The sequence below is a fragment of the Neopsephotus bourkii genome, unplaced genomic scaffold (assembly GCF_033783945.1).
Source record: "Neopsephotus bourkii isolate Nb327-2 ecotype Australia unplaced genomic scaffold, CSIRO-AGI_Nbou_v1 NB_739, whole genome shotgun sequence".
In the NCBI taxonomy this organism is placed as follows: domain Eukaryota; kingdom Metazoa; phylum Chordata; class Aves; order Psittaciformes; family Psittacidae; genus Neopsephotus; species Neopsephotus bourkii.
The window spans coordinates 244,688-272,565 of NW_026901237.1; the positions used below are offsets into that span (position 1 = coordinate 244,688).

The window sequence follows — 27,878 nt, forward strand, 5'->3', positions numbered from 1 at the left end:
AGGGAAATCCTAAGAACAATGGTAAGAAGTGAGTTCTGCTTCCTGAGTTTTACATTTCTGTCCAGGTTTGTAAGAAGAGGGAAACTAGTTAGTTGATACACGTTCTCACTATGTTTGTTTGGATGTTTAGGGGCTTCTGGGTGACCGAGGGCCTCCAGGGCCACAAGGCCCCAAAGGACTTGAGGTAAGATGGAAAATTACCTGATCTAGAGATTATGTTTAAAAGAAGGTTGTGAGGGGTAAAGGGTTAGACAACAGTGGTTAGGTGTCGGTGGTGGTGTCATGCAAAATTTGAAGTTTCTTCTGCATTTTGGCAGGTGTTGCAAAGAGATTTTATCAGCCTTACAGGGCTTCCATTCTGTCATTTATTTTCGTTATGTTAGTGGACTCTCAGATAATGTGTGTCGAGAGTTGGATGTGGTTATTTTAGTTAATCTGGGGAGATGGGGGAGGTGGTGGTGGTGGTATGGAGATAGGAACTATAAATCATTTTAATTACAGTATCATAGATAAACTTAAGTAAACAGAATCCTGTTGCTGAAGGTGAATCCTCCTCTTACAGATTTATTGAGTATTCTCAATTCATCATCATAAGTTTAAAAACTCATGTGTCGTAGTCTAAAAGTAATTAACATTAGAAACAATAAGTGATTCTGGGGCTAGACTTATAAGCAGCTTAATTATGGGCTTTCATGACAGATACTGAGTAAAAGCTAACAGTGGCAAAGCGATCTGTTTAGTTAGAAGCCAGGAAGCTGCAAATTCAATTTCCTGATTCGTCGGTTTCTTATTGCTTGCATTTGGAAAGGTTGCTTACCACTTCCTCCAAAACTTGGAGAAAATCTTCCATATTGAGGGGCTAGTGACCCATCATATGATCACAGCCTGACACCCTGGAATGACATTGATACAAATCCATGCTTTAATATAACTGTGTAATGACTGAACCCTGAACAGTTAACACTGCGGTTCCCCATCATGCATAACTGCTATCTGTGCACTGTGTGGTGTAGGCACAGTGTCTTATTTCTTATACACCTGACATGGCTTTCTGGCTCATGAATTTGTCTGAAGTCAGATTAGTCTCTCTTAGAGTGTTTCTGTCAGATTTGGACTCATGCAAACATATATGAAGCAAATGAAAGGTAGCACAATAAATGCAAACAGTTATCTGCAGATTTTCTTTTTCAAAGCTAGACTTTGGTGTCAAAATTATTCAAGTCCAGATTTCTTTTAGGGGGAAGTAGGACCAGCTGGACCTATTGGAGGAGTTGGCCCAAAAGTAAGTATAATTAGTCTTGTTAGGAAAGAATATTTTTCAGTGGAATTACTACTTTTGAAGATAAATTTACTGTGAGAAGTGACTGTGTTACAGTGGCATCTCCTGAATAAATGTGTCTTTGCTCAGCATATGCTCAAGGCTGAAGGAGGAGAAATGGCTTCCCATACAAAGGATTTGAAAGGGTATTACAGCCATGGTTTAAAAAATGTTTTTAAAGAGTCAATAACAAACTACTTACGGCGCTCCTCTGAGACAGATGAAACTACCATGTACTTCGTAGGGACCGACCCAGCAGATATATCAGAATATTTAAATTAGGGAAAAAAACAACTTGAGGCTTAGTTCACGAGGAGAACTATAAAGGACTGATGCTTTCAGAAAAGCATCATATTTTCAGGCTGATCTGGTAGACAGTTGCTGAAAACAGTGAAGCTGGAATGCCACAATGCTGTTTGTGCTGACGAGTTTTGGAAGTTTAAAACTAACAACTGATTTTGTTAGTTATGAAAGCATAATTGTGCCTAATTGTGTTTTAGTGTATTTGAAGCTTATTTTTAGCAAAAATCAAAGTTAAAAATTAACTTGCACTAGGGACTATAGGAGTGTCACTAAGTTTATTGAAAGCAGTATCATCTTCTGCCTTTACTCGATTTGCTTATGTATGGTGATCACTGGCTTGGTCTTCAGTTTGAATGACTTCCCATTTCTTGCAGGAACTTGCAAAAGTCTTTCCTGTTGTTTCCCAGTTCTGGAGTGGATATATTCCTATGTCATTTTCCCTGTTCAGTAGCCAGCCAAAGCAGGGAATTTGCTTTCTGTTAGAAATAATATTAAAATGTTCATTTGCCACATGGTTTAATTTTTTTAAAAACAAAACCAACTACTTTTTTCAGCTAAGGAAAACGTGTAAAAAAAATTGAGCAGAATTTCAAAATACTTTGTGACTCAATTCAGTATTCAGTTTCATCTTCCTGAGCATCTGCCAAGAGCCTCATGGAAATTCTTATTTTGGCTGCATCCTACTTTGAGTCTCCTGCTTGGGCAGGGCTTCACCGTTGGACAGCATCTCCCATGTTGTGTTGTGGTAACTGGAAAAGAAGATGCTGCAGCAGGTGACTCATGTGCAGTGAGACACCTACCTTCACATTCTCTGTGTCACCAGGCATGCACAGGCCACCATCGGCTGGTGTCAAAGAGGAAAAATCTCTGTGTAACCTAGCAAACTGAAATATCTGCAACCTGTTTTGTGACAGTTTGACCTAAATTATTTTGGGTTTGCTATGTCTCGATGGGAAAACATGCATATTGTTAGCATGTCTTATGGCTCCTTGGTTTCTCTTACAACAAGATATTAAGAGTGTGTGGATCCGAGGTGGGTCCCAGGATTGCTGTCTCCACACATTCTGATAGCTTGCTGGCTAACATCCTCTCCTGAAATGAGAGGTAGGGGAAAGTGGGAATTTTGCTTGATGGGGAGCCTTGCCTGTTTTCCCCCCATGTCCAAGGGCTCTCCTGGATTCTATAGCTTCTATAGTTGGCTCCAGCTGTTTCACAGCTCCAGGCCAGCACTGCTGCTCTGATCTGTGCTATCATCTCTGCTTCTCCTTGCTTCTTCACTCCCACTTGTAAACACAGACTGTGTGATTACATTGGAGAGAGAGAGTCCATGTCGTGAAGTTGTTGAATCCAGTACAGTCTAGCAGGACTAAGCCAGTAAGCTACTGAACCCATCTGTTTGTTTTAAATTATGCTTCCTTGATTGCAGTTTCACGTACATTTGATTTACACAGGATTTCCATTTTCCATGAAAGGAGTTCAGAAAATGCTGTATCTGAAAGTAAATGCTATCAAAACTTTGTGGTCACTATACTAATTAAATAGCCCTGGGAGCAGGGGACGTCTCTGAGAGGAATCTGAACAAGTGGTCTCTGGCCATGCATAGTCCCAAGGCACTGTCAGTTGTCAGCTATGCCCTGAGGTGACTGATGTCTCTAACTTGTTTTGTGTAGCCTCCAGGGGTGGGGTTCTTCATTCTCCTTGGCAGTCTGCTTCCCTGCTTTGCCCAGTTTATTGACACTTTTCCTAATGTCTAGCCAACTGTGACTTTCTCGCTACAACCTTGCTTCCTGTCCTACAGGACTTACTTGTAGGCATTATTAATAGGTTAGTCCTCTCTTCAGCCGCTATTATCCTGACCTCCTTTGGGTTTGTCTAAAGAGGTAACATATTTTTGTAGGTGATGCACTGTAAACCTGTGACTGTTCTCATGAAACAGTTCTAGTTTTCTCTTAGAGTGTAATGGAGCAGGTTTCTGGTGCTTCTGGAATTCCTCATCTCTTTTACTGTGTAGTTTTCAGGTCAAAGCACTCAGCCCCCAGTTCAGGTTAGGTATGCACCAAGCAGGCAGCCGTAAATTTTTCTACCTCATTTTCCCCCATCCCTCCCCACCACTGCCTTTGTTTCTAACATTTGCTTTAAAAAACATGCATGAGACCAGAAATCCCTGGGACCCCGCTGACCAATGCTGACAGCAAAATAGGTCATTCTCTACTGGAACAAAAGGTGAGTATGAATCTGCAGTCTGGTCCTCAGGTCCCAGCTTAGAGAAGAATTACCATGTGTCTAAAATAACAGGAGCCAAAACTGACAATGATTCCCCACTTGGGATGTATCTAGGATTCCACAGAGCTCAGTCAGTTTGAATTTAGGGGGAGGATTTTGAGCTGAATCTGATTACACAGTTTGATTTTTCATTCAGCCCTTTCCCAACTTTCTCTGGCATCTGGCATGTATTCCCAACATACAGTAGATGCCACATTAAAGAGTAACTGTGTTTATTTAGTTTCCTCCCAGTTAACTCACTTTCTCAAAACTATCTCTTTGAGGCAAAGACACTCATCAGTGTAGCTCACCTCAGTCAGTGCAATCGTTGGTGCACTTTATTATTTATTTTTTTAAAATCTGTATTGCAGGATCAGAAAATGCATTTAAAAGGCACGGGATTGTTTTAAACTAGAACATAAAGAGGAATTGTCGTGGATTGATTAATTTAAGAGATGTGTAAAACAAAAGTTGGTACCTATATAGACATAAGGTGAACAGTTCTTTGTGAAGGTAGAAGAAAGTTCGGTCAAAGCTTCCCTGCTTCCCCAGTGCAGCGTTTCCTGAAGGTGGTATATTTCTTCCTATGGGCTGAAGACATACGAGGAGTTTGTAGAGGGCTGTGAATAGAGATATATTTCTATTAAAATATATGCACCTGTATCAGCGCATTGTGAGGCAAAAGGAAGCACAGGAGGTTGCTGTTTCCTGAAGAGGAAGGGCAGAACTTTCAGCTAATATTTTAGGAAGCAGGAAATCTTTGGGATTACCCTGCCCTGGAAGAGTCATTTTCTCAGGAGTTTGCAAGCAGAAAAGCAGCCATCCCTAGTTTAATTTTCTGTCAGTGGCTTTTCCTCCATGTGTAATTTACAGTGGTATTGCAGTTCTGTTTAAAGCCAAATCTAGTTGTTTCCAGTAGCTTTACTAGTTAAAGCCATTTGTTCCATTTTCTGATCAACTTGCATCTGTTGTGTGTCCTTTGCAGCTAGTACATAGCTTGGGTCCTACGGGCCAAGAAACCTTTACAAGTTGTAACTCCAGTTCAGGACTGAAATTATCAAGATGGTTAACAGTGGTCACTAAATTAATTTCAGTTACTTTAGTTTCAAACATTTTTATGTTACAGTCTTACTTTCTAGAAAGACCTTGAGGTTCCTTGCAGCGAAGTAGTTAAACAGCATGCAGTAAACTGCAGAAGCCATCACTTGGTAGTTGGTTGGTTTGTTGAGGGTTTTTTTTTGTCACTCACTTTGCTAGGCCTTGTGGAAAGACATGACTTGCTTTATGTGGGTCTCTCACAGCTTCTTTTCACAGTCTTTTCTGCCTGCATTACTGACTGTGCTATGTTTTAATCCACTGGCAAAAGCAAATATGTGTTTCTAAAGCAGTGATATTTGTTGGAACTTGTAGGGCAAAATGAAATCACTCAGGCAGGCAGAGAGAAAACAAGAGAGATAAAAAGGAAGTCATGTGAGAAGTCATGGAACCTATTAAGACAACATAATCTTAAGCCATACAGAGAATTTATCAGATGCTCAGAAACTAACGTAGACATTGTGCTCTGAAAGGCAGGCACACAGCAGCCATAACAAAGGAGCCAAATGGAAAAATCCAATTTTCTTTGAAGAAACCTGTTTGTTATCTGTTGATTTAGTTGCTCTTTTCTCAGGACAGCTGATGTGGAAAGGAAAGCTCTCATTACAGAGTCCTGCAGTTGCAATTATTCAGTCTGCTGGAACGACAGCTGATAATTTCATTTTAGCAGAAATCCGCATCTTTTTGATATGGAAACATTAAAATGTTGAATTAATTTTCTTTCTCCAGTTGTTAGGCTTCAGCAATCTCATTAGCAACTTGCTCAAGAGCCAGATCCGCTCCACTGAACCATTACTTTTGAATTAGGGTCTTTGCCTCAGAGCAGATGGCGAAAGTTTGTCTAAGCAGGGCTATGCTGTTTAGATAACCAAATGGTCAGGCCAAGGTTTATGTTGTAGAGGAAATAAAGTATATCTGGAAGGAAAAATACGTCCTGAAATTGAGATGTAATTAAATTATAAGCACCTAATTGAAAATTCAGGAAAGAAGCATTCTGGTTTGTATGCCTTTGTGGATGTGTGTGAGTGACAGCAGATGGAGGGATGTATATTATAAAATGCTTCAAAGATCTCAGCATTTCATGGCCTCCTGCTCTCATTGGTGTTGCTATATTTCATCCAGGTAACAATATGTTATTATCAGAGTATCATAGCCACAAGATATCAGCAGCAAAATGGTAGTTGAAAGAGATGGTGCTTAAACTACTCAATTTGATAAACAAAGAGGAGAGGATATTTAAGCTGATTTTGTCTGTTTGAGGAAGGACAGTCCTGGACAACAGTCCCTAAAGTCTGGATGCCAAATTCTGTTAGCATGAGTCCTTATTCTGCTGGAATTAGTCTGGAGAGTATGTGACCTTGCCTTTTCTTTGTCTCCTCAACAGGTTTTTTTGAAGTTAAGTGGTATATGATTGATTCTTGGATTGTGACTATTTTTTTCTTCCATGTCAAATGCTGTAAGAGTTAAGACACATTCTGATTACTGTGCTAGTAGTTGCTGTAATAATCAAGAGTGTTTTCAGGTGCAGATTTGTAAAAATACTTGCTTCAAGCATTGGTATTAAATATGGCTAAACTGTAAATTTTTGAGTGCATGTATTTTGATAAATATAGAAATTGGGCTGAAATTATCTTTTTAAAATTAAATATTTACATTATTTTATTCTAATCATTTTTTAGGGAAAGCCAGGACAAAAAGGTTATGCAGGTGATCCTGGACCAGAAGGTTTGAAGGTAAGTGATGTTTTTATGTAGGAAATAAAATGTGTTTGAAGTATAAACTATGTACAGTTATACACTGCTGCATACAATGGCATGGCAGTGGAAGGATGTGAGTACACATGCTTCTGTGTAACATGTCATACTGGTAATTAACTAATTGAATACTTAGTGCCAGTTCCAAGGTTTTGGGAGGAGGGAAGGTTTCTTAAAATTCAAAATGTCGATTTTCCTAGCATTTCTTAGTAAAGTTGAAGTTACCAATAGTGTGCACAGGTAACATTTCATAGAATCATAGAACAGTTAGGGTTGGAAAGGACCTCAAGATCATCTCGTTCCAACCCCCCTGAGACACCTCACACTAAATCATGTCAGCCAAGGCTCTGTCCAACCGGGGATGGAGCATTCACAACTTCCCTGGGCCTCACCACCCTCACAGTAAAGAACTTCCTCCTTATCACAGTATCACAGTATCACAGTATGCTAGAGATTGGAAGGGACCTCAGAAGATCATCTAGTCCAATCCCCCTGCCGGAGCAGGAACGCCTAGATAAGGTTACACAGGAACGTGTCCAGGCGGGTTTTGAATGTCTCCAAAGGAGATTCCACAACCTCCCTGGGCAGCCTGTTCCAGTGTTCCGTCACCCTCACTGAGAAGAAGTTTCTTCTCAAGTTTAAGTGGAACCTCTTGTGTTCCAGTTTGTACCCATTTCCCCTTGTCCTATCATTGTTTGCCACTGAGAAGAGCCTGGCTCCATCCTCGTGACACTCCCCCTTTATATATTTATATACACTAATAAGGTCACCCCTCAATCTCCTCTTCTCCAAACTATAGAGACCCAGCTCCCTCAGTCTTTCCTCATAAGGGAGATGCTTCACTCCCTTAATCATCTTAGTTGCCATCTAAACTTCCCCTGTTTAAGTTTCAAGCCGTTTCCCCTTGTCCATCTACTTTTTACTTATTTTACTTTTAGAAAACATTTGCTTTTGAAGCAGCTGTAAAATAATGAATGAAATTTGCTGAAAGGAAGAGTAAAATAAAAACAAAATCTTTTATTTGCAGTGTTTGCTGACTCAAGGTATTTAGTGAGCCCTTAATACATAGTTTTCATTTTTGTGGGCAAGTCCTAAATCTTTTTACAAAATCAAAATTAGCCACTGATAAAATTAAATTTTTTGCTGGTTGCTTAATTTTGGGTTTTAAAGTTTTAACTGGCAGATGTAATCTAGAAAATAAAAGAAGCTCTTGGGAAAATAGGGGACTTCAATATATACATATGAAAGAAATTACATTTTTTATGAACTATGTCATCTGTTTTTTACATTTAACAGGGAGAACAAGGCGATCAAGGAAAACTTGGGAAAACTGGTGAAGCAGTAAGCTTGAATTCCCTTTCTGGTTTTATTTTTAATTCTTTGTTTATTTGAGAGTTAATGAGTAATTTGTTGCAGTAACCTTCTGATGAAGTTTGCTTTCCTTTGAAGCTGTAGGATGTCGGCTGTACCTTTTGTGGTCTTTCAGAATAGTACTATTTAAAGAAAATCCCCATGATTTTCCAGAGTCAATTCTGCCTTTTTCCTAATAGGTTGCATGAATGTTATGGGTAGTTGTAGGGATCTTCCAAAGCACGTTCAAGTAAGTGAGTGAGTGATCCTTTTCCAGTTAAATCGTTTGAGAGGCTGCATTTAGCCTGAGATGTATTTTGCAGACGTGTTCTGTCTCCTATTCATAAAATCACAGCGCTGAAGGTGACCTCCATCCTCTACTGCCTAGGCAGGATCCATTCCTTTTGTTTCACTCCTGACAAATATTTGGATAATCAGTTACTAAAAAGCTCCAAGAACAAAGGCTCCATGACCTGTAGACAGTCCAGGGTTTCTCTATCCTTATTTTTAAAATGTTCTTCTAATTGTATAATCAGACTTCCTTCTGTAAACAGCGTTTTACAAATGACGTTTGTTATAGTGTGCCTCCAATTGGTACTGTCCAAATTCACTTAGCCTTTCATGTTTTCTAGATAAGTCACATTCTTGCTCTCCTGTAGACTGTTTCTAATTCACTTAAACATCTGTGACCCCAGCTTACTGCCCGAACTGCTCAGACTGCTGAGAGAAAGGGAAAATGGCTTCTTACAAGCCATATTATTGCATACACATGCCCATTTCTGTAACAGTGTGTTGTTACCCAGTTTGTTATCCAGAGTCTCCAGTCCTTTTTAAAAGTTATCTTTCCCACTTCTTCCACTGTAGGCACTTTTGTAGTTGATAATTATCACTTAAACATATTGCTTTGCAGTTGTCTCTGCTTAATTTCATCCCCTGCCCTTTTGTTTTTTTACCTTGTGCCTGGGAATTATGAGCAGGTGTGTGCTTATTGACCCATGCTTGAGTTACCCAGATGTTGCATAGAAGATGATGAAATTGGTCTTGTTTCTTAAGTTAATGTATGCCATGGAGAGATACCACACACTGTTTTGAGCTCAGTTCTGTACTAACATAAACACTGTTCAGCTTTTTTGCATTGTTGAAAAATACCAAGCAGATATACTCCAGACAGCATATTAAATGGTTGGTTACTGCTAAAATTATCTGAACTGCTTGTAAATCAAGACCATCTCCTCTGTGCATTCTGAAGGCTGTGCTCCAGGGAAGGGTACTGAGAACCTGGACTCTGAGTCAGTTAAAATGTCTGCTTAGACACGAACTGGTAGTGCTGTGTAACACCGTACGGTTAACCAGCGTATCTCTAAACCTAGTGAGTATATCTAGCCAGCATCTTGATGCTTAGCTTTGTTCAGCAGTTTATACATAGCAAAACTTTCATTTTGTTAGGTTGTACTCAGAGCTGTAAGACATTAGTTTCCTTATGATACCATTTTGAAAATCTGGGATTCTATATATTGGTAAATAATTAGGGCAAACCTGGGTGAGTACTGGAGAATGAAGATGTAGATGTAGAGCAGAACAGATGTGACATTATAACACTATGTTGCTTTTATGGAAAAATGCAGAAATTACTCTGTATTGGAACAAAGTAATATAATCTCCTGTTGAAGCTCTTATTACATGTGTATTGTTTTTCAGCCTGTATTGTGTTAGGGAAAATTTACAGCATTTACTCTGTTGCACAGTGCCACATACACCAAAATCCTCAACAAAAGACAAAGCTAAGCTAAGTTGTAAGTCACTTCATTAACAGTAATGCATAAGCAGTCACAGAAGCTGGTTATTTAACCTCAAATTTCTGGATTTGTCATGGGCTTTTTTAGTTCCTCAGTGAACTCGAACTCAGTGCACACATTTTCCACAACTCAGGTATTTTATATGAACATAATATGATTCACTGCTAAATGAGCTCCGTTCTAATTCAGTTCACTAGCTCAAATATATAATCAATGATTATATGTTGCAGTGATGATTAATAAAATAATCATACTACCTACCTAACTGAATCAGGGACAGGCTGCAGGAATAAAATACCGAAACCAGTCTTTGTGCCAAAAGAGGCGGTGTTGCAGCCCTGTTACTGTTATAAAAAAAGATAATTATGGCCCATTAATTACCACTTCCCACACTTGCAGTTTGGAGAATTTGTGTGTGATAAAGGATGACATGAGATAACTGAGAGCTGAAGTGATTTCTAAGCTATTGATATTTATTTTTACTTGTGAATTGTAAAATGTCTTCTGCTCTATGTACGTATTTTAATCAAATGAGTTTCATAGGCCCTTGATACTATTGTATTACCTTTGTGTTGTCTGGTAGCGGAGAACTAACACCCACTACATGGTCTTTAGGGGGACAGTATCTATCATTTTCTGGTTAAGGCCAATGGTAAACCATCAAGAACAAGAGACAGCCTTTCAAACACATTCAGCAGAACTCACAGAAGACCTTTCAAAATTCTTTCCCTTCACTTTATTCACCACTGTAATCTGTAACAGTTAAACTTTTCCTAAGTTAGTTGAGAAGTACTAGCAGGAAGCAGATTGCTTTTCTCATATGCAGAAAGTGGTTTTCCAGATGTGAGTCCTGACACAAAATCATATGTACACTTTGGATACAGTTTTTACTTCCAGATTCTCACCAGCTTCTGTTCATGACAAATAATTTTTCTTTTCTTTGGTATGCAGCGAGAATACACATTTCTTAATTCACAGATAAATCCATCCCCTGCTATTTGGTGTTGGCTCTGGTGGCCTACATGATGACTCCAGAGCATCCCTGGAATCTAACACGCCACACACACACACAAATAGTACTAACAATGTGCAATTACTGTATTCAATAGTAAAGGTAAAAAGAAATTACTGAAATGTTGATAGGAAGTCCAGCATCTAATAGAATTCTGTGTATGGCTTCTTCCTTCTGCACACACCCCACTCCCTTCTGGCTTATCTGTTGTTTGTGGGGGCAGGGGGGATTTAGCAATGGGAATCCATCTCAGTATTGCAGTTCTCCAAAAGAAAACTTATTTTTTATATTCTTACTTTTCTTGCTATCATCTATCTTCTGTCTTTGACTAATATACCTGTCACTGCTGCATGATGTACCAGTATAGTTATTGGTTTTCTGTAGCAGCTTTTCAGGTCAAGTACTGCTCAATATATGCTTAGAAAAATACAGATGGCAACTGTGCACAAGCAGGGAAATTTCAGCAGCAGGAGTTTGGTTCGTAGTGCTTGGTTATTCAGTGTAGTTGATGGGATATGTACTGAAATACAGATTTGACAATGGGCTAGAAGCTGTATTGTCAAACATTTCTTAGGTCACATGAAACTGCTGACTCAGAGCACATTTCTGCCAGAGTATTTCTGGATGCATGTCCAGTGTGGAAACTGAGTAGATTAACATTATAAAATGCTCACTGTGCTCATAAGCTTAAAATGACACCCATCTTAATACTAGATCAGGAAAGTGCCTAAGGTCAAACTTCAGACCCTATTACTTAATCAGGTCCTACAACAAAAACTGTTTCTCTGTCTGCAGCATGCACCCTGTTTAAAGAAGGTGGGTAGGTCTGGGTAGTGCTGCTTGGCTAAGCAGAGCCAAAAGCTGCAGTAAGACACACCAGCTGTCCTTTGCTGCAAGATATTCCATTAACTGCAGGACCATCAGGTCCAATTGTAGCACAGTGGGTTAAGATAGTGAATAGTAGGGGACATTAGACAAAGCAAATTTACAGTGATGAGGCAAAATCCTTTGGGAGTCATGCCAAAGGAAACAACCACCTCAGCTACTTATAAAATTGCCCTTATATTTGGAGGAGGAAAATCTTGCTTTGTTGATGTGTGTGGTTGGATTTTGTATGCTTAGATCAGATGTTATCCAGTGGTGGATTGCAAATACCTGAAACCAGCTTCAGGCATTTCATAAAAATGACCTGCATTCAATTGCAAGGGATGGTTTAAGAAAATGATTTATTGTTCAAATTTTATGGCACAAAATTGAACTCATCTGAATATTAAATAATTACTTGTCAAGACTGTGATATTGTTTGGTAATGCTAGTGTTTACCCACACTGGGCCATGCTGGATAACCAAGTGCAAGTTAATTCCAATTTCTCTTTGCCAGCACCATTACAGAAATTCAGACCTTGGCCCATACGTTTATGAATTAGAAATCATTGACATTTATACATATGATAACACAGAGTATGAGTGTAGGATTATTATCTGCAGCACATACAGCTGGTGTCAAAAGGACAAAATGAAATAAACAGAGCACATGAGCACAAATCCTGGAAAAATTATCTTCAAAGACCCAGAAAATGTCCTTCAGAGGTAAAAATCAGCTAGATTAGGCACCAGGGATGCTTAATTCATGGAGAATGGAAACTGCAATAGCTTTTGCTTAAAGAAAAAACTAAAGGGACTTTAACTGATGTTTGCAGGATACTCACTAGAAGGTGTTCTTTGACGTCTGGGCTTTGGGGATATGCAAACGAGAACTGTAAGCCATAGGCCAGAAGAGAAGTCAATTGAGGGAAATGTGGGTTTTTTTAAAAAGTCTGATGAATGCATGGGGTATTGCCAAGGATTTCAGAAGAGGGAACTAGTTCCACTGCCTTCAGAAAGCAGTTGGATACAGGTTAAGGTAAGTTCTGTGAAGTCTTTGCAGTGAATGATAATAATGATACTTCTGTGTCTATGTTGTGCTTCTTAGTTTTACCGTTGATGATCTGATACACTGCCATTGCTGCTAGGTTGTTTTTTTTCTCAAGAACAGTAGGAAATAGGTTACAGTAGCCACAGGTTAGCTTTATTAAACTGATGCTCATTTTTTTGAAGGACTTGATAGTGCTTCTGAGCATAACACTGTCAGACAGAATTACCCTGCTTTACACCAGTGTCTCTGAAGTAAAATTTGTTTCTTTCCTACAGCTGCTGTAGGTAGAAATAGTGTCAGTACATTTTGCCTTCCAAATATTCAGGTAGTGGAAGTTCTCACTCCTTTAAAAAAATCGAGTGAAGCATCATCTGTGAGGTAGAAATATGGTGCTTGTCCTTTTTCATTCACCTGTTCCACTGGCAGTAGCAAAACAGATTTTCACTCGGATTATCACCTCTGGTTGATTGCCAAATAACTTTCTCAACAGATGGAAAAAAAAAACCCAACAAAACAGCTGGACAGATCTCAATGTCAAAAAGAAGAAAATGACATCTGCTTTCAAGTATTATGCTTCCCATCATAATCCTGGGTGATCTCATGGTCACTTCATAACATTTTTAGTACTGTGGTTATGAGGTAGGAAATAGTTTCTAAGGTTTAGGGATGGAGCCACCAGCCTGAATAAGAAAAAAGACCCACACAGACCCATTGCTATGTGGCACACAGTGGTCTTTGCAGCTGCCAGGCAGGAGCTCCTTAGATGACAATTTCAAATGTGGCACCGTTTTCAAGTCTGTTCTTGTTGGTTAGTTTTATTGAGCTTTCCCAGTGGTCTGAAGACAGGGCTTTCTTTTTAATACTTCAGGTAACTCTCACCTCTAAGTGCAGGACATTAACAGGTACTCTATTTAGTTCATACCTGATACTGTTACAGCAGTAAGGAAATGTTCTATACAAAGGCTCTGTTGAAAGTCTCTGGTTCAGTAATATGCTGGTTGTGATCAGATTGGAGAAAGTCACATGAAAGCACTGATCTGATACAGATTCACCCAGAAATCTAAGACTTACCTGCTCTGGAGCAAACGCTATCAACTTAACATGACACCTCCTTTCTCACAGGTCAGCTACCTTTTGTTCTTCTGCAGAGGCTGTGAAGCCCAAATAGCAGCCAATATAAACCCTGCCTCATGCTTTCTTCCTAATTTCTATCTAGGTCTGATCTGGGTCACATCTGTTATAGGCATACCTGAACAGATCCAGTATTAATGCCTGTGATAGCAGGGTACAAATAGATTAATTTTAAAATTTTTTGTTACTGCCATTATTTCTAGCTAGCAGAACAGAGCTTGGGTTAATAGTTACTTCTTAGAATTTCATTTTTATAATACTGTGAATTGTAAAAGTAATTTTCTATTTATAAGCTGGGTATGAAATTGCAGGAGCTGATTGTTGGAGCATCCACTTTTCTTCCTCCTCCTGTACATCGCCCTTGGTTGTCTTTCAAACATAGATTGTTGAATTTTCAATGATCCTCAAGTAGATTTTGATCTGTTAAAATTAAACCTAAATGTTGGCTCATTTGGGGGTTTTTTATGTACTGTACAAATAAAGTCCTTCATGAAATATGAAGCTGATGGGCTCCTAAAGAAATGTTTAAGTGGGAGCCTTAATGGGCAGGCAGAGATTATGATATTGCTGAATGCTGGCTCTGGATGAAGTGATTCAGCACAGATTCAGGATAAATGTTAATGAAAATTAATCAGAAATACCAAAAAAGCTCATAGGAAAATGTTAATGTGTCAAGATAATATATTAAATTTACTTATGTCACCTTATTAAAATAATGTTACCTTATTTAAATAGTATTGAATAAAAATGTTTGGAAATACAGAACTCTAAATAGCATTGGGCTGGAAAATTTTCGGTTGCCTCAGAAGAGTGTGTTTAGCATACAACCTGACAGGTAACTGCTTTCACAGGAATGTTTGGAACCAGTTCAGTACTTATTTCTCACTACCAAGCTTTTCAATGGGTTGCTCCATATTTGGTTTGCATTAAGTGTACAACATGTTTTCAATTCTTCAACTACAGTCTGGTTTCTGACACAGAGTATATGCCCTGGAAAGATTATTTGTCTTTCTCAAGCATGTGCTACTTATGAGATCTGGTCTCTGATTAATTTTCCACAAAAATGCTCCTGTCAGGAAAGTTTCTAAAATGCTGTTATTGTCATGGAGAGTTCTACACAAATTCTTGTAAAAGTTTGTTGCTATTTTTTTCAATAAGGTGATTTTTTTTTTTTTTTTTTTACCATTTCTCGGGTTTTTTTGCTTTACTTTTCTGTTGCCCAGTACATTCAGTTTGATTTTTGGAATCCACCACCACTCCCTAAAGGATTGAAGTGATACGGGAAGACACTGGCTCAACAAATCTGCTCTAGACTGTATGTATCCCCTGACGTAAGAAGGAAAATTGAAACCTCAGTCCAGTACTAGCAGCTGGTCTTTATAATAAGCCAGTCCAAATCCGGGATGTAAGGAGCCATGTGATCTTTTATCCATAGGGAAAGCATTACTTTATGGCTAACATATTGATGGACCAAGGTGTTTTCTCTCTTCACTGTATGCTAGTAATTGTTTTAAGAAACAAAATTATATTCCTAAATAAGCTTTTTTCCTCTTCTGCCTCTACACATACCTTCCTTAGCTTTGTCTCAGTATCAGACACTTAACTCTGTTTTGAATGGAGGGGTGGAAGAGCATTTAATGAACTTCTTACTCCTTCATTCCTCTTTAAGTTCTTATTGCCTTTACCATTTCATTGGCTTCCGTTATTTTTTTCGTCTTGGCTATTGTTTCACTTTACATACATACCCACTTCTTATTCAGTTGCTTTTCCATTTTTTTCTATCAATGAAAACCAACTTTCTTCTTCTAGTGTTTTTACTCTTTTTTTTTTTTTTTTTTTAACTACTCTCTTCTGAGGAACAGCCAGTGTCTAGGAAACTCTCTAATAGCCAGCTTTTGTCCTCACTTTGGAAGGTATTGTAGGCTAGTCCTAATGTACTGGGTAATACAACAGCACATTCACAGCCACTGCTTCCTAGTCATTTTTTCTTTTTCAGACCAGAGAAACTGAGTCAGAAAGACAATACTTTTGAATTGAAAAGGGGACTTGATCAGAGGCTCTATAGTAGAATGGTTCAGAGTAGGTCTGAGTTACATCTTGGCTCTGGTTATGTCTTCTGTCCTTTCTGGAATAAGAGAATTTAAGTGATTAGTCTGCAGACTCTTGAAACCATACCTCCACACACTTTATCTTGATGAACAAGAGTACAGGGTAATTCTTTGTCTCACAGGTTTCTGCCTGGTACCAGGGTCTGTTTTTGGCCATGACTGGTAGCAGTGGTAGCTTTCACTCTCAGAGTTCATTGTGAACGTCCCTCATTCCTGCCAGTGACGTCTGGGCATCGTCCTAGTGCTAGTGTTGCCAGGATGAATCTTTGCTGCCAAGCCGTGAGGCATCTCAGTTCTGACATAAAATACACAAGTTCTCACACATAATACACTAGTCCAGTAGACATAGAAATGCCTGTTTATCTCCTTACTCCCTTCCAGAAATTAGTTTGTGCCAGTTGTGAGCCTCAAAGGCAGCTGTATCAGTGCTCATCAAAATATCTTTAAATTGAGATTTACAGAGTAGTTATCAATCTGGGAAAATAAGAAGCAATCATAAAACATCCATTACTTTGTACATGTCATGTTAAAGTACTTGAGGGTGAATTGTATTGAAATTATGCAGGTATACAGGTAAAAGCTACAAAACTTTAAGTATCTCCCCCCGAAAGGGAAAGATCTCTGATTGAAATGTCTTTCTGCTATGAAATTATTTTGATTTAATAAATTATTACTAGGCTCTTGAAAGTAATGTGAGCTCAGAAGTTACACTTTTTAGGAAAAAACTTACTTGCTAGTGTAGTGCTCCTAAATTTAAGGACATTCCTATACATGTCGACGTAGCAGTGCCGTTGTGTGAATTGCCATTTTATTCATGCCTTTTGGAATTACATCTCTCCTAGGTGCTTCCACACACATTTCTGCTGTCTTTCATGAGCAGTCATGCAGTGTACTCTGGGCACCTATTGCTATTATTTTCCAAGATCACTGCCTCATACATTTCTCAGCTGGGGCCTTGAACTATATTTTTTCTTTTTCTTTTAGTTCCATAATAAAGAGGATATTGCAAGCACTGGGAATAAGCTTTTTAACAGTACTTCCTCTTGTGTTTCTCATCCCATACAGTGATACTTGTTCTATCTAGTGGAAATTTGTGGGAGAGCCTCAGGAGAGAGTTATTTCATTTTTGAGGGACTGAAAGGCTCTGATCCCCTACTTGAAAGGCATTTAGGGCTACAGCTTTTAAAGGGAAAATTCTGACACCACCTAATCCAATGTAATTTTTGTTTTGACTGGCTTTTACTTTGTTCCACTTAATTTATTTCCTTTGAAATTTGTGGTCAAACCCAAGGGCTAATAGAGTAATTATCACCTTTAATTGTGCGTTTGTAAAGTTTCTAGTGCTGCAGGACTGGGCTTGGTGGCAGAACGTAGGTGGTAACACAGTATGATGGTAATGTAATTTCTGTTCTAAGAGTAGACATTTAAATTACTGTGTTTAGATGCAGTGATTCTCCTGGATGGACTGTAAGACAGGTTAGCTTGTGCAGTTCTCCCTTCCCCACAAAAACAGACCAGTGGTTCTCTGGGATGAAGGAATGTGCTGTGCTGCCCAGTTGCTGGGGAGCTGTCAACCATAAACAGTACAGACATCACACTAATAAGTCTTCTTGCTTTTTGTACAGGGATCAGCTGGCTTACCTGGAGAAACTGGGCCATCTGGAAGCCTTGGTGAAAAGGTACAGTAACGTATTTGACTACTCAGCAGCAAATACCAGTTTTGAAAGCCACTGGGGTGATAAAATGTTGGGGAGAGATTGTTTACTGATCACTGACAAAGCTAATATTCCTGTAGCTATTTCAGAGTACAGGGATGTAATGGTAACCCAAATGCTGTTATTTGAGGTATGCATCTGGTATTTTTGATTTCACTTTGTAATTAATTTAGAGCTGATAGATTGGATATCTTGTTTGTATTACGTTGCTTACTTTACTGTACACTGCTATTGAATCACGGAAATTGACAGATTTGAGAAACAAAATATGCTTATTTTATACTGTAGTCACTGGTTTTGCACTGCTATGTAATGAAGACAAAAGTAGAAAGATAAAATTTGGCTGTATGCCGTAACTGAGTAAAGAAGACAGTGTTGTTACTTTTGTCTGCTGTGCAGTAATAGTTGTGTTTAGGAAGGCAAAAGTTTGGCAGACTTAATGTGACTAGAACAGTATAAATAGTTTAAGCATATTTGACATGGTTTTATTTAGGTGAAGTATTTTAAAACTGAAAAACGGGAAACTATTACTGAACTGCATGTCAGCTTCAATTATAATAAACCCATAATTGTTTGTCAGAATGATCCAGCACTATTTGTATTTCTTCCCTGCAGGGCTGAGTTATTTTACCTAGATTGTTAGCTGCTATTTGGATATTTTATTGAAAAATTTTTAATAATGTATTAGAACTTTCATTAAAATCTTAATTGCAGTTTATATAACCTGTGAAAGGAAATACATCAATAGAAAGCACTGCTTGTTAAAACTAAAATTTAGACAAGTCTCACATGGTTTTAATCATAATATCCTCTTAGAATTCAGTGTCAAAGGATTCTTGTTCTTTATAATTATGCTTGGCACAACAAAGATTACCTTTAGGATAGTGATGATAGGTAGGAGGGAAAAGGCAGTAGAAGATCTGTCATCCTCAAATGGAAGCAAGCTGTTCATGGTTCATGGTACAATAATTGTTATCACTGCTATGCTTTTTCTGTAGAATTTGTCTTCCTCTTTTATCTGTTAAATAATACCAATGTTCATGCTATGTGGATTTAAATAACAAACATACTTCTAGCATAATTGTTTTAAAGAAATGTATATTTGCGGTATACAACATAAAATACGGTGTTATCACTATGTCATGTATACTGTCTGCAACAGAAGTGTAATCTTTGCATGGTGATATAATGTACATCCAAGCCTGATGTTTGGGCTGGATGTGGTATGAATAATAGGTAAAAAAAGTTGTAAGACAAGAAAGAGACCCTTCCTACTTCCCTTACTCCAGTTGCTTCTGCAGCTGCTGAAGGGTTGGCCTTCCTTTTAGAGCTGTGCTTTCCTAACACATATTGAAGAAACAAGGGAGAGAGGAACAAAATCTTCTTCTTTCCTTGTTTGCCATGGTGAATTTGATGGATGAAAAACATAACTGTAAACATGATGCATTCAACAGAGAGAAAAGGGGTCTGCTAACTGCAGGAGCTGATGTACCAGATCTCTTCAGACTTCAAGGAAAAGCGAAGGCAGAGAAACTCAGTTTTACCATCTTTTCAAAACATAGGTGGGCTTGTAAGATGGAGTGCAGAAGTTCAATAAAAGCAGTTCTCTGCACGGTTTCTGAAGGGTGGTCCCCAAACCAGTGGTGTTATGCACTGCAAAAAAAGTGGTTCCCTTTAGTGACAAATCTCTTGTAGACTACAGGCTACAATATTCATGAAAGACCTCTTAGATTGCTGGGGTGCTGTTATTTCAGGTTACCCTTGTAGGCCAGATATGCCTGGCTCAGTGAACATGGAACAAGTCAGGGAAAGAGCACTTAACTATTGTTTTCTTTTTACTCTTTTGTTAAAGGGAGAGCGAGGAATCCCAGGACCAGTAGGTCCTCCTGGAGAGAAAGGTGTCATGGTAAGTTGCAAGTAAGGTAGAATCCATAAGCGTGTTACAAACGCACTTTAGCTTCCCAAACAGCAATAAATTCTCACCCTTCTAACTGTGCAGGCCTTATGGAAAAGTGTAGTATTTATGATGTATTGTTCCTAGTAAGTCTTATTTAGCAGCTTCATCCCATCTGTGACATTGCAAAGTGACCCACTGAATGAAGCAGCAGAGTAACTGCATTTTTGAAGAATAGCTTTAAGCAGCCTTACACTAAAAAATTAAACACAGTTGAAAGAAGAGACAAATAAGGGAAGTAAAATAACAATCTCCTGTGTATATTGGGGTAACACAAGTTATTTTAATAAACAGGCTGGTAACTATCGTCATGTCTAATTCTACTGTGCAGCAGTACCCAAACCACCCCTGTGTGCCAATCTGGTTGGCGGACTGGCTTTCCGACAATGGCACTTGTCATAAATCAGCTTGCAATGTTACATGCAGCATTAGACAGTCCAGAAGCCGTTGTCATGTTAAGTAGATTGATATGGTACAGAAGTAAAATACTACTCACATTCCCGTTGTCAAGTTCGTGTTGAAGTACTCAAGGAAAAGTTAGTAGGGTTTTGTTGTGTGTTTGCTAGCTAGCTCTAGAATGTATAGAGAACTATTAAAGTCTTAACTGTTTACAAGGAGATGATGGAGATTATAGGCAACGTGTTGCATTCTGCTACAGATGTGGGCCTGAGTATGTTGCAGTGGAGAATTGGGGGTATCCATTAGCAAGAAAGAGTCCAAGTACCCTCAGGCTGCAGACTAATGATCCATGCATCAGAGGACAATATTTTTTTAAGCATTCTGTGCTTCATTAAATCTCTCTAATCTAGATTTATCAACCAGCTGCATTTGATCCATGAAAAAAATCTCATTGGAGAGATTAATAAGGAGTTTATTAATATAGGATCCAATCTTAACTACTTTTTTTCAGCTATTAGTAATGTTTATTGCCATAGGTAAATCCACTTCAGTGGATTCTCCCATTGTCATAGCCTTCACCTAAGGATGTTGAAATTAACGTAGGACTCAGCAGCTTTTGTTTTGGTACATCCCTGTCAGCTAGTGCCTGTGTGTGGAGAAAGTTCTTAGTTGCGTCATGGTTTAACCCCAGCCAGCAGCAAAGTACCATGCAGCCACTCGCTCCCTCCCTTCCTCTCCTCCCCATCCAATGCGATGGGGAGAATTGGAAAAACATAGAATCCGTGGGTTGAGTATAACAGTTTGAAATAAAATATAACAACAATAAAACAATAATAGGAAAAAGTGAAAGAGGAATAAATCCCAAGAAATCAAGGGATGCACAGGTCAGTTGCTCACCATCTGCTGACTGATACCTAGCCTGTCCCCCCAGGCAGTGCTTAGTAGCTCCTGGCCAAGTCCCCCCAGTTTATCCTGAGGATGGCGTTCTATGGTATGGAATATCCCTCTGGCTAGTTCAGGTCAGGTGTCCTGTGTCTGCTCCCTCCCAGTTTCATGTGCTCCTCCTCACTGGCAGACAGTGAGAGACGGAAAAGTCTGTTTTCTATGCAAAATTTTGGGACTAAATTCTGCAAGATTAAACGCTTTATTAATTTAACTCAATTTTTTTCAGGAGAGTAACTGAATTTTTATTGTTCTTATCCTAACAATTCTGCTAAAACTGTTTTGTCTTTCCTATGTTTCAACTCTAGGGCTACCCAGGACCTCCAGGTGGCCCTGGACCTGTGGGGCCAGAAGGCTTACCCGTAGGTGTAGAATGATTCTTTGGTTTGACATAAAGTGCACCGATTTCAAATTGTCTTTTTGCTCTGATAAAAGTAAGAACAGTTTCTAATATTTACTGCAGTCTGTAAAACTGTCACAAAAAGTTACTCATCCATAAATGAAGTCTGTTCATCCGCTCTTTACCAGGATGATCCATGAGGAACAGGAAAACTAATTATATCATTTACTCATCTATTTAAAACAAGTACTCAGCTGAGACAAGTAGGAGAATAAGATTTTTTAAGGGTGGTTTGCAATTGTGCAACAATTTTATTTTTAATTCCTTTATGCCTAATATAATTTAAATATGTTCATTTTGTGTTTAGTTTCATTCTTAACCAAAACCAAATTGTATTCTAATTTGCTATGTATAATTGTGTTATAATTCAGCTAATATGTCTCTTCAGTACAAACAAAAAACTGAATCTCCTATCAGAAAATATTAGGGGGTTTTAACATAATGTTGCTGAAATATAAGTATCCTTTAGGAGGTTTTGGATGTTGGACAGAAGTCATTTATCCAACAGTCATATCATGATTTTTTTTTTAATTCAGAAAAAAGTTACATAGAGTTTCTTATTTAGATTTTTCTAGCTAAATTGTACTGATCGCATTTGAACCATGAGTGAAAGTATTGATTCGTATTGGTTGCACTGAGTGCTGGTCAGTGTGCATGAGCCTTGTAATTTTCAGAAATCTGTGTATAGAAGGCAATGAATAAGAAGTTTATTTGATGTGCAGGGGCCTTCTGGGGCAAGAGGACCACCAGGGCCGCAGGGACCTAAGGGAAGAAGAGTAAGTCATACTGCTGTTTCATGTTACTTGAGCAGAGATTATTGTGTTGCCAATGTGAATTTGATGTATGACCCATGTACAGGGGTTTTCTTTGAACTCTGTCCTCCAGACTTAAGCCAGTACTAAAATCAGACAGATGAAACTTGCATTTCCATGTAGAAACAATATGAATTTTCATTTTTCCTCAAATTACAGTTAAATGGGGTTTTGCCATTGATGTCAGCTGAGAACAGGGCCGCAACCAGAAAGAACACTAACCTTATTTTCTGTATACATAAACATGCAAATATTGGCATTTACAGCTACCATTGGCCTGTTTCAATATTTAAGACTATTCTTCATCTGCCAATCGCTTGTACTTCCTGTCTGGAGTTCCTTTGGACATGTTTTTGAATTCTGAGCCCAAAGTGACTTGAGGAAAACACCGCCACTTCATAGTACAGATAGGTTTGGTTGCAGCATGAGCAAGCCTATTCTTACTGGATTTAAGGAGCTTGTTGAAAAGGGCAGTGAAGATGCACGCGTCTAACATCAGCCTTACCTAGCAGTTTGACAACATATCCAGGCTTCCTATGAGACCTGTACAACTCGTACCAGTGGCTGGACTAGTGTGTCTTCACATCAGGCAGTGCTTATTGCTTACTTCTGATGAGTTCCCTGAATCCTCGTCAGTGAGACTGTTGGTTTCTTTCTGTTGTAGGAAACAGACGCATTTGTTGCTTCAGCAAAATACAGTTACAGCTTTCCTTTATCCTCCTTTGTTGTTGCGATATGTATGTTTTTGAAGAAAATATGTGATAAAGTTTGAAAAGTTGTAAGCTCTGGAGGTGTTGCTCCATTTAAAGATGGGTACTGGAGAAGCACACATTGCATTTAAAGTAAGATTTTAAATTAGAAAATATTGGATTAGCAAACTTAGTAATACAAACATTATTAACTTTATGGTCTTCTATATTACTTTTTCATGATTGATTAACTGTTAGAGGTCAGGAAAAAGTATTTTCAGTATATTCAAAATAATATATCTGAATATATTGTATTTGAGTATTAATATACTATATTTGAGACCATATTTTAAATACCAGGTGTACCTGAAATATACAAAGCTTAGAAACTTTACAGTACACTACAGGATTACTCATGGGAGAAACTTCACATGTTTTCAATGAGTCTTTCTCCTTTAGTATGGTTTCCTCCTCTTCAGAAATCTGTTTTAATTTAGCTATTTGTTCATGGTGCAGTTTGTAGGAACAATTTATGAAATTTAGCATATGAAATGTATCATTTCTCTTAAAGTCTGCAGTAGTGATTCTGGGTTACCCTGTATTAGAGAGTTTTCCAGCTGGCAATGGTTGGGGTTTTTTTTTGTTGTGTAGTTTCAGGCATAAGAGTATAATTTATCCAGACTTCAGCTTCTTTAAAAGGGTGAAGCAGATTTGAGTGTACACTTCAGACAAGAAGTTTTAAGTACCTATCAGAAGATTTGTCTGAGTCTGGGTATCAGGATTAAAGAAGTTCACAGCAGCTCATGGGAAAGCACATACCCACCATTATCAGGGAAAAGTGTCTTCATTTTTCCCTTACAATAGATGGTCTTTTAAAAGCCTATTTAATAGGATATATAATTATTTTTTTTTTCTGGGGAATTAATTTGCTATTTTTTGTAACAGACAATTTAATGAGTTATTTGTAAAAAAAAAAAAAAAAAAGAAAAAAAAAAGACATGAAATTCTACATTCAGAAATAGCAAATGCTATGCTTCCCGCATTCCTCAGGTAACTTACTCATTTTCTGAACTGAGTATGTCATACGTAATCTATCAGTGCCCAGAAGAATGAGTTTATTGAGGGCTGTTTATCAGGCAAAAATGAAATGCAGATATATTTGTTTGTGCAACATATGCATCAAAATTCAAAGAGAAGCCTAAATTAGCTGCAGAGGGTGAGAATGCACCCCCAGTGATAAGCACAGTGAACTAGCAAGAATTGGTGTAAGCAGGAGCATCCTACCCTGGGCATCAGCTGGCAGAGAAGTAGTTCTGAAGTGTTCAAGAGGTGCTTATACAAATCTGTTCAGTGGAGAGCGACTCTAGGGGCTCCTGGGAGCCCTGTGTTAGTAACTAAAGCAGCCTTCTGACAGGAGTGTGAGTCTACTTTGGTTTAGAGGAGCAAAGGGAAAAACAGCCTTTTTGCCTCACAGGCAGGTTTGAAAACATAAATCAAACCAGAAATGCAAAGCAGTTGTGAGGCTGAAAAGAAGTAGCAGTTTGGCAGCACTTTTTCTTGGGAAGCCTGACTCAATGAAACAGATGGTTGCTGTACCTCTCTGTGATTTCAGTAGGAGCATGTCTGCAAGTGAAATACATGCTGAAGTGTTATACTCAGTCAGGACACACAAGCCAGTGACATCAGGTGAGGAGTACACATATCCCATCATTTTCACTGTAAGATGCTGACGTTTGAGCTTCACCTAAAAAGGAAAATCCCTTGGGCCTTGTCAGTCCACCAGTTTCAGTTTGACTGGTAGCCTGTAGGATGCTGTCAGTTAGGTGGCTAGCTCAAAAGTAATTTGGTGTAAATAGTTGTCTCTGAAATTGGTACTGATTGCAGATTGTACGTTTGAATTCCTCTGAGCATAGCATTCCCTTCTTACTTCTCTGATTTTTTTCCCTCTTGGCAAGTCCATCTGCCAACACCACCAGAGGTGGATTCAAAGCCAAGTTGCTGACATGAACATGAGTCCTCCCCTGTAGGCTCTCCTCCCTCCCAGCAGCATCTGCTACCTGGTGGTTGCTTTTATGGGGGAATATCTTATTTTAATTTAGATTCTATTTTGAAGGTAGAAGATAGTTTTTATTTAGGGAGTGTCACATCTTCTGCCAGCTGAGGAATCTTTGAGGGAGTCTGTCTCTCTGATTTTGGCAGCACATCATGGAGTACATTGCTTATAATTAAAGATCACTCAAAATAAATCCCAAACATCCCAGCCTCTGTGGAAGTCCCAGTTCGGCGCTGTGGTTTATGACTTTGCCTCCATCCGGCATGACTGGGAATGCTCACGAAAGGGGGTCTTGGAGCAGACCCATCTCTTCAAGCTCTGCGAACAAACTCCCACTGAAGCCACTGAGAATTTTGTCTGCTCTCAAGATCAAAATATCAGACCCAAAGTGGAATCTCACATAAGGAAAAAATCTGGGGGCCCTGAAAGCTGAGGTTTGTCATCACTGGATTCAGAAAGAGAAGTGACAGAACCCTGAGCTCTGTGTGGCAGGCCGTGGAAAAATGCATACCACTGTCACATACAGAAGTTAAATAGAGTCATACGGAAATTTCCCTTTGCTGTGTATTGAAACAAGAACATATCCCATCTTCACAGCTGGTATCTGGAGGAAGACTTAGGAACACTGACCCTCTGCTTCTGTACTGTCACAGAGTAGAATTCCTTCATCTCATAAATTCTGGACCTTTCAGCAACCAGTTCGCATCCAAGATTACCAGCAGCCTACTTCTGCCTGAGAGCATCCAGCTGCTCAGTATCCAGTACACCCAGCAGTTCTGGCCAGCTGAAGCCAGGCTGTTTTAAGAGTCCATGGCGTATCTCACTGTCAGGGGATTTGGGGGGATGTGCCACTGACCATAGTGCTAACAGAGCTTCCTTAGGTCATGCTGGAGCTGTGATGTGCTTCAGCTGGAGTCATGTAGAAGGTTGCACCCTTCTGTGACCCACACTTTACTGTTTAGTATTAATCTTATGAAAGCACAAAGGGAGACTGCTTTGTAGATACTACAGTGGCAGAATGACACTCTGGGAGGTGGAAGTACCTGTATGTAAGAAAGGAATTTCTCTCTCTGAGTAGAAGGAAGAAATACATTTGTCTGGAAGACACACTGGTAGCAGTGTAAGCAGCCACAAAGCTATTGTTTCATATTTGGTGTTTTAACGCTCAATAGCAGTAAAAAATGCACTGGCATGAAGAACTTTAATTACCTGAGGGCTTCAGCACTGTTTTAATGAGTGATATTTTTCATACCTCTAAAGGCAGGGAATATGGCACCTCAAAAAATGTGCACACGTCAGGGTTATGTGAAACAAGTGTTTTTGTGATACATCAGTAGCCAAGTGTGTTTATCTGTCTTATTTATTCAAAGGAAGTGAGACAAAAATTGATGTCATTTTCTAATATCAACCACCAAACAAGAAAAGTAGCTGTCTAGTGTGTTCATGTTATCTTCATTCTTCCATTTAGGAGGCGGGATGAAAAAGAACAAAGAGTTAATTGGTGCTTTTTGCCTTCTTACATGAACTTTTTCTCAGCTTATCATCCTAGGGTTTTCACATAGTATGTTCCATTTTAGAAACAAAGCTGATCCTGTGCCAAAGAAAAAAGTAGTAGCAATCATTAGGCAGCTTTACTGCTCAGCTCTTTTGCAACCTGAATTCAGTAACAGCAGGCAAATAATTTGTATTTCTCATTCTGTGCTAGCTATAGTAGGAAATTTACAGATGCAATTTACATGTGCCAACAGTGAGTTGAATCACACTATTTATAAGAATGTTATGGTGTGCTTTTGTTAGAATAACAAACTGCCTTTCCCTTGGATTCCTGCATTCTGTTCTGTGGCTGGCTTAAAGGTAGGCTAAAGGTAGGCACATCCCAGAGCTAGAATCTGAGCATCATGTTGGTCTGTTACTTTGTTTCTAATTCAGAATTATATAGTAGAAGGTTGGTGTTTTGAATGATAGGTCTTTTAGCTTGATTATTAGTGATATAATCAGTTGTCGTACCCTTCCTAATGACTGGACAGTCGATGTGAGCTCCATTCAAGTGAAGAGCTATGTGACTAGCAGAAAGGTTTTGGTGTGTCACGTGCGTAATAGACTGAGAATCCTGTGAAGTCTCGTAACAGAACAGTTTCTCAAACTATGGGCTATGACTCTCTGTGATTAAATGGAAGTCACAAGTGTTCAAAGAATTTATCTGTTAATATGATTTATGTATTATGCGTAAATACTCAGTCCTGGCTTAGACCAAAAGAAGAAAGGTAGCCAGGCTAACTCAGGGATCGCCCCACAAAAGTTGTGTCTGAAACTACTAAGGTATCAAAAGTATTCAGACAACTTTCCCTGCCTGTTGACTTTCCTTTTCCTGTGGTTCCTGTGTTCCCTCTTGCTGGCCAGAAGCAGCAGTGCTGAAATGCTGACAGATAAACTTCTTGTGGGATATTTCTGGCTCTGCAGGGCCAGATTATTATGTATCAGCTCACAGGAAAGGCCTTTTCTTGAGAGATTTCCGTTTCAGGAGAAAAGCCTAAATGATTCTGAATACACAGTGTTCCTGAGTTAGCACTCAGATATTTTCACTGTAGCTCCAGAAGGAAGTGTGTGGGTGCTCACTGTCTGTTCTGACAGAGGTTTGGATGTGCATCAGTAAATCCAAGTTAAAGAGAACAGATTTCTGCTAAGTTTTGTCTCAGAAATTCAAGGGAGACATGGAAGTCACAGACATTTTTGAGGGGAAGGTAATGTACAAAAATCAGATGTGCTTCCACCAAAGTAATTTTACAAACCCTTGTTATTACCTGTTAGAACAGTATTGCAACTGTCTAGAAATCAGTCATGATTGCATGCTCTGCATTATAAATCATGAC

General features: G+C 38.9%; 1 protein-coding gene across 13 annotated transcripts in view; it reads left to right on the forward strand.

Annotated features, from left to right (window-relative positions):
- COL24A1 (collagen type XXIV alpha 1 chain) overlaps window positions 1-27,878 on the forward strand; it is a 142,021-nt gene that overhangs the window by 76,630 nt on the left and 37,513 nt on the right. For all 13 annotated transcript variants that reach the window (XR_009725583.1, XM_061354393.1, XM_061354387.1 and 10 more), the window contains 8 exons: window positions 131-184; window positions 1,238-1,282; window positions 6,658-6,711; window positions 8,029-8,073; window positions 17,670-17,723; window positions 19,612-19,665; window positions 21,363-21,416; window positions 22,177-22,230. Coding sequence is in view for 12 of the 13 variants with exons in the window: in XM_061354393.1 (XP_061210377.1) it covers window positions 131-184; window positions 1,238-1,282; window positions 6,658-6,711; window positions 8,029-8,073; window positions 17,670-17,723; window positions 19,612-19,665; window positions 21,363-21,416; window positions 22,177-22,230 (414 nt within the window). In the remaining variant the exon portion in view is untranslated. The remainder of the gene's footprint in view (window positions 1-130; window positions 185-1,237; window positions 1,283-6,657; window positions 6,712-8,028; window positions 8,074-17,669; window positions 17,724-19,611; window positions 19,666-21,362; window positions 21,417-22,176; window positions 22,231-27,878) is intronic.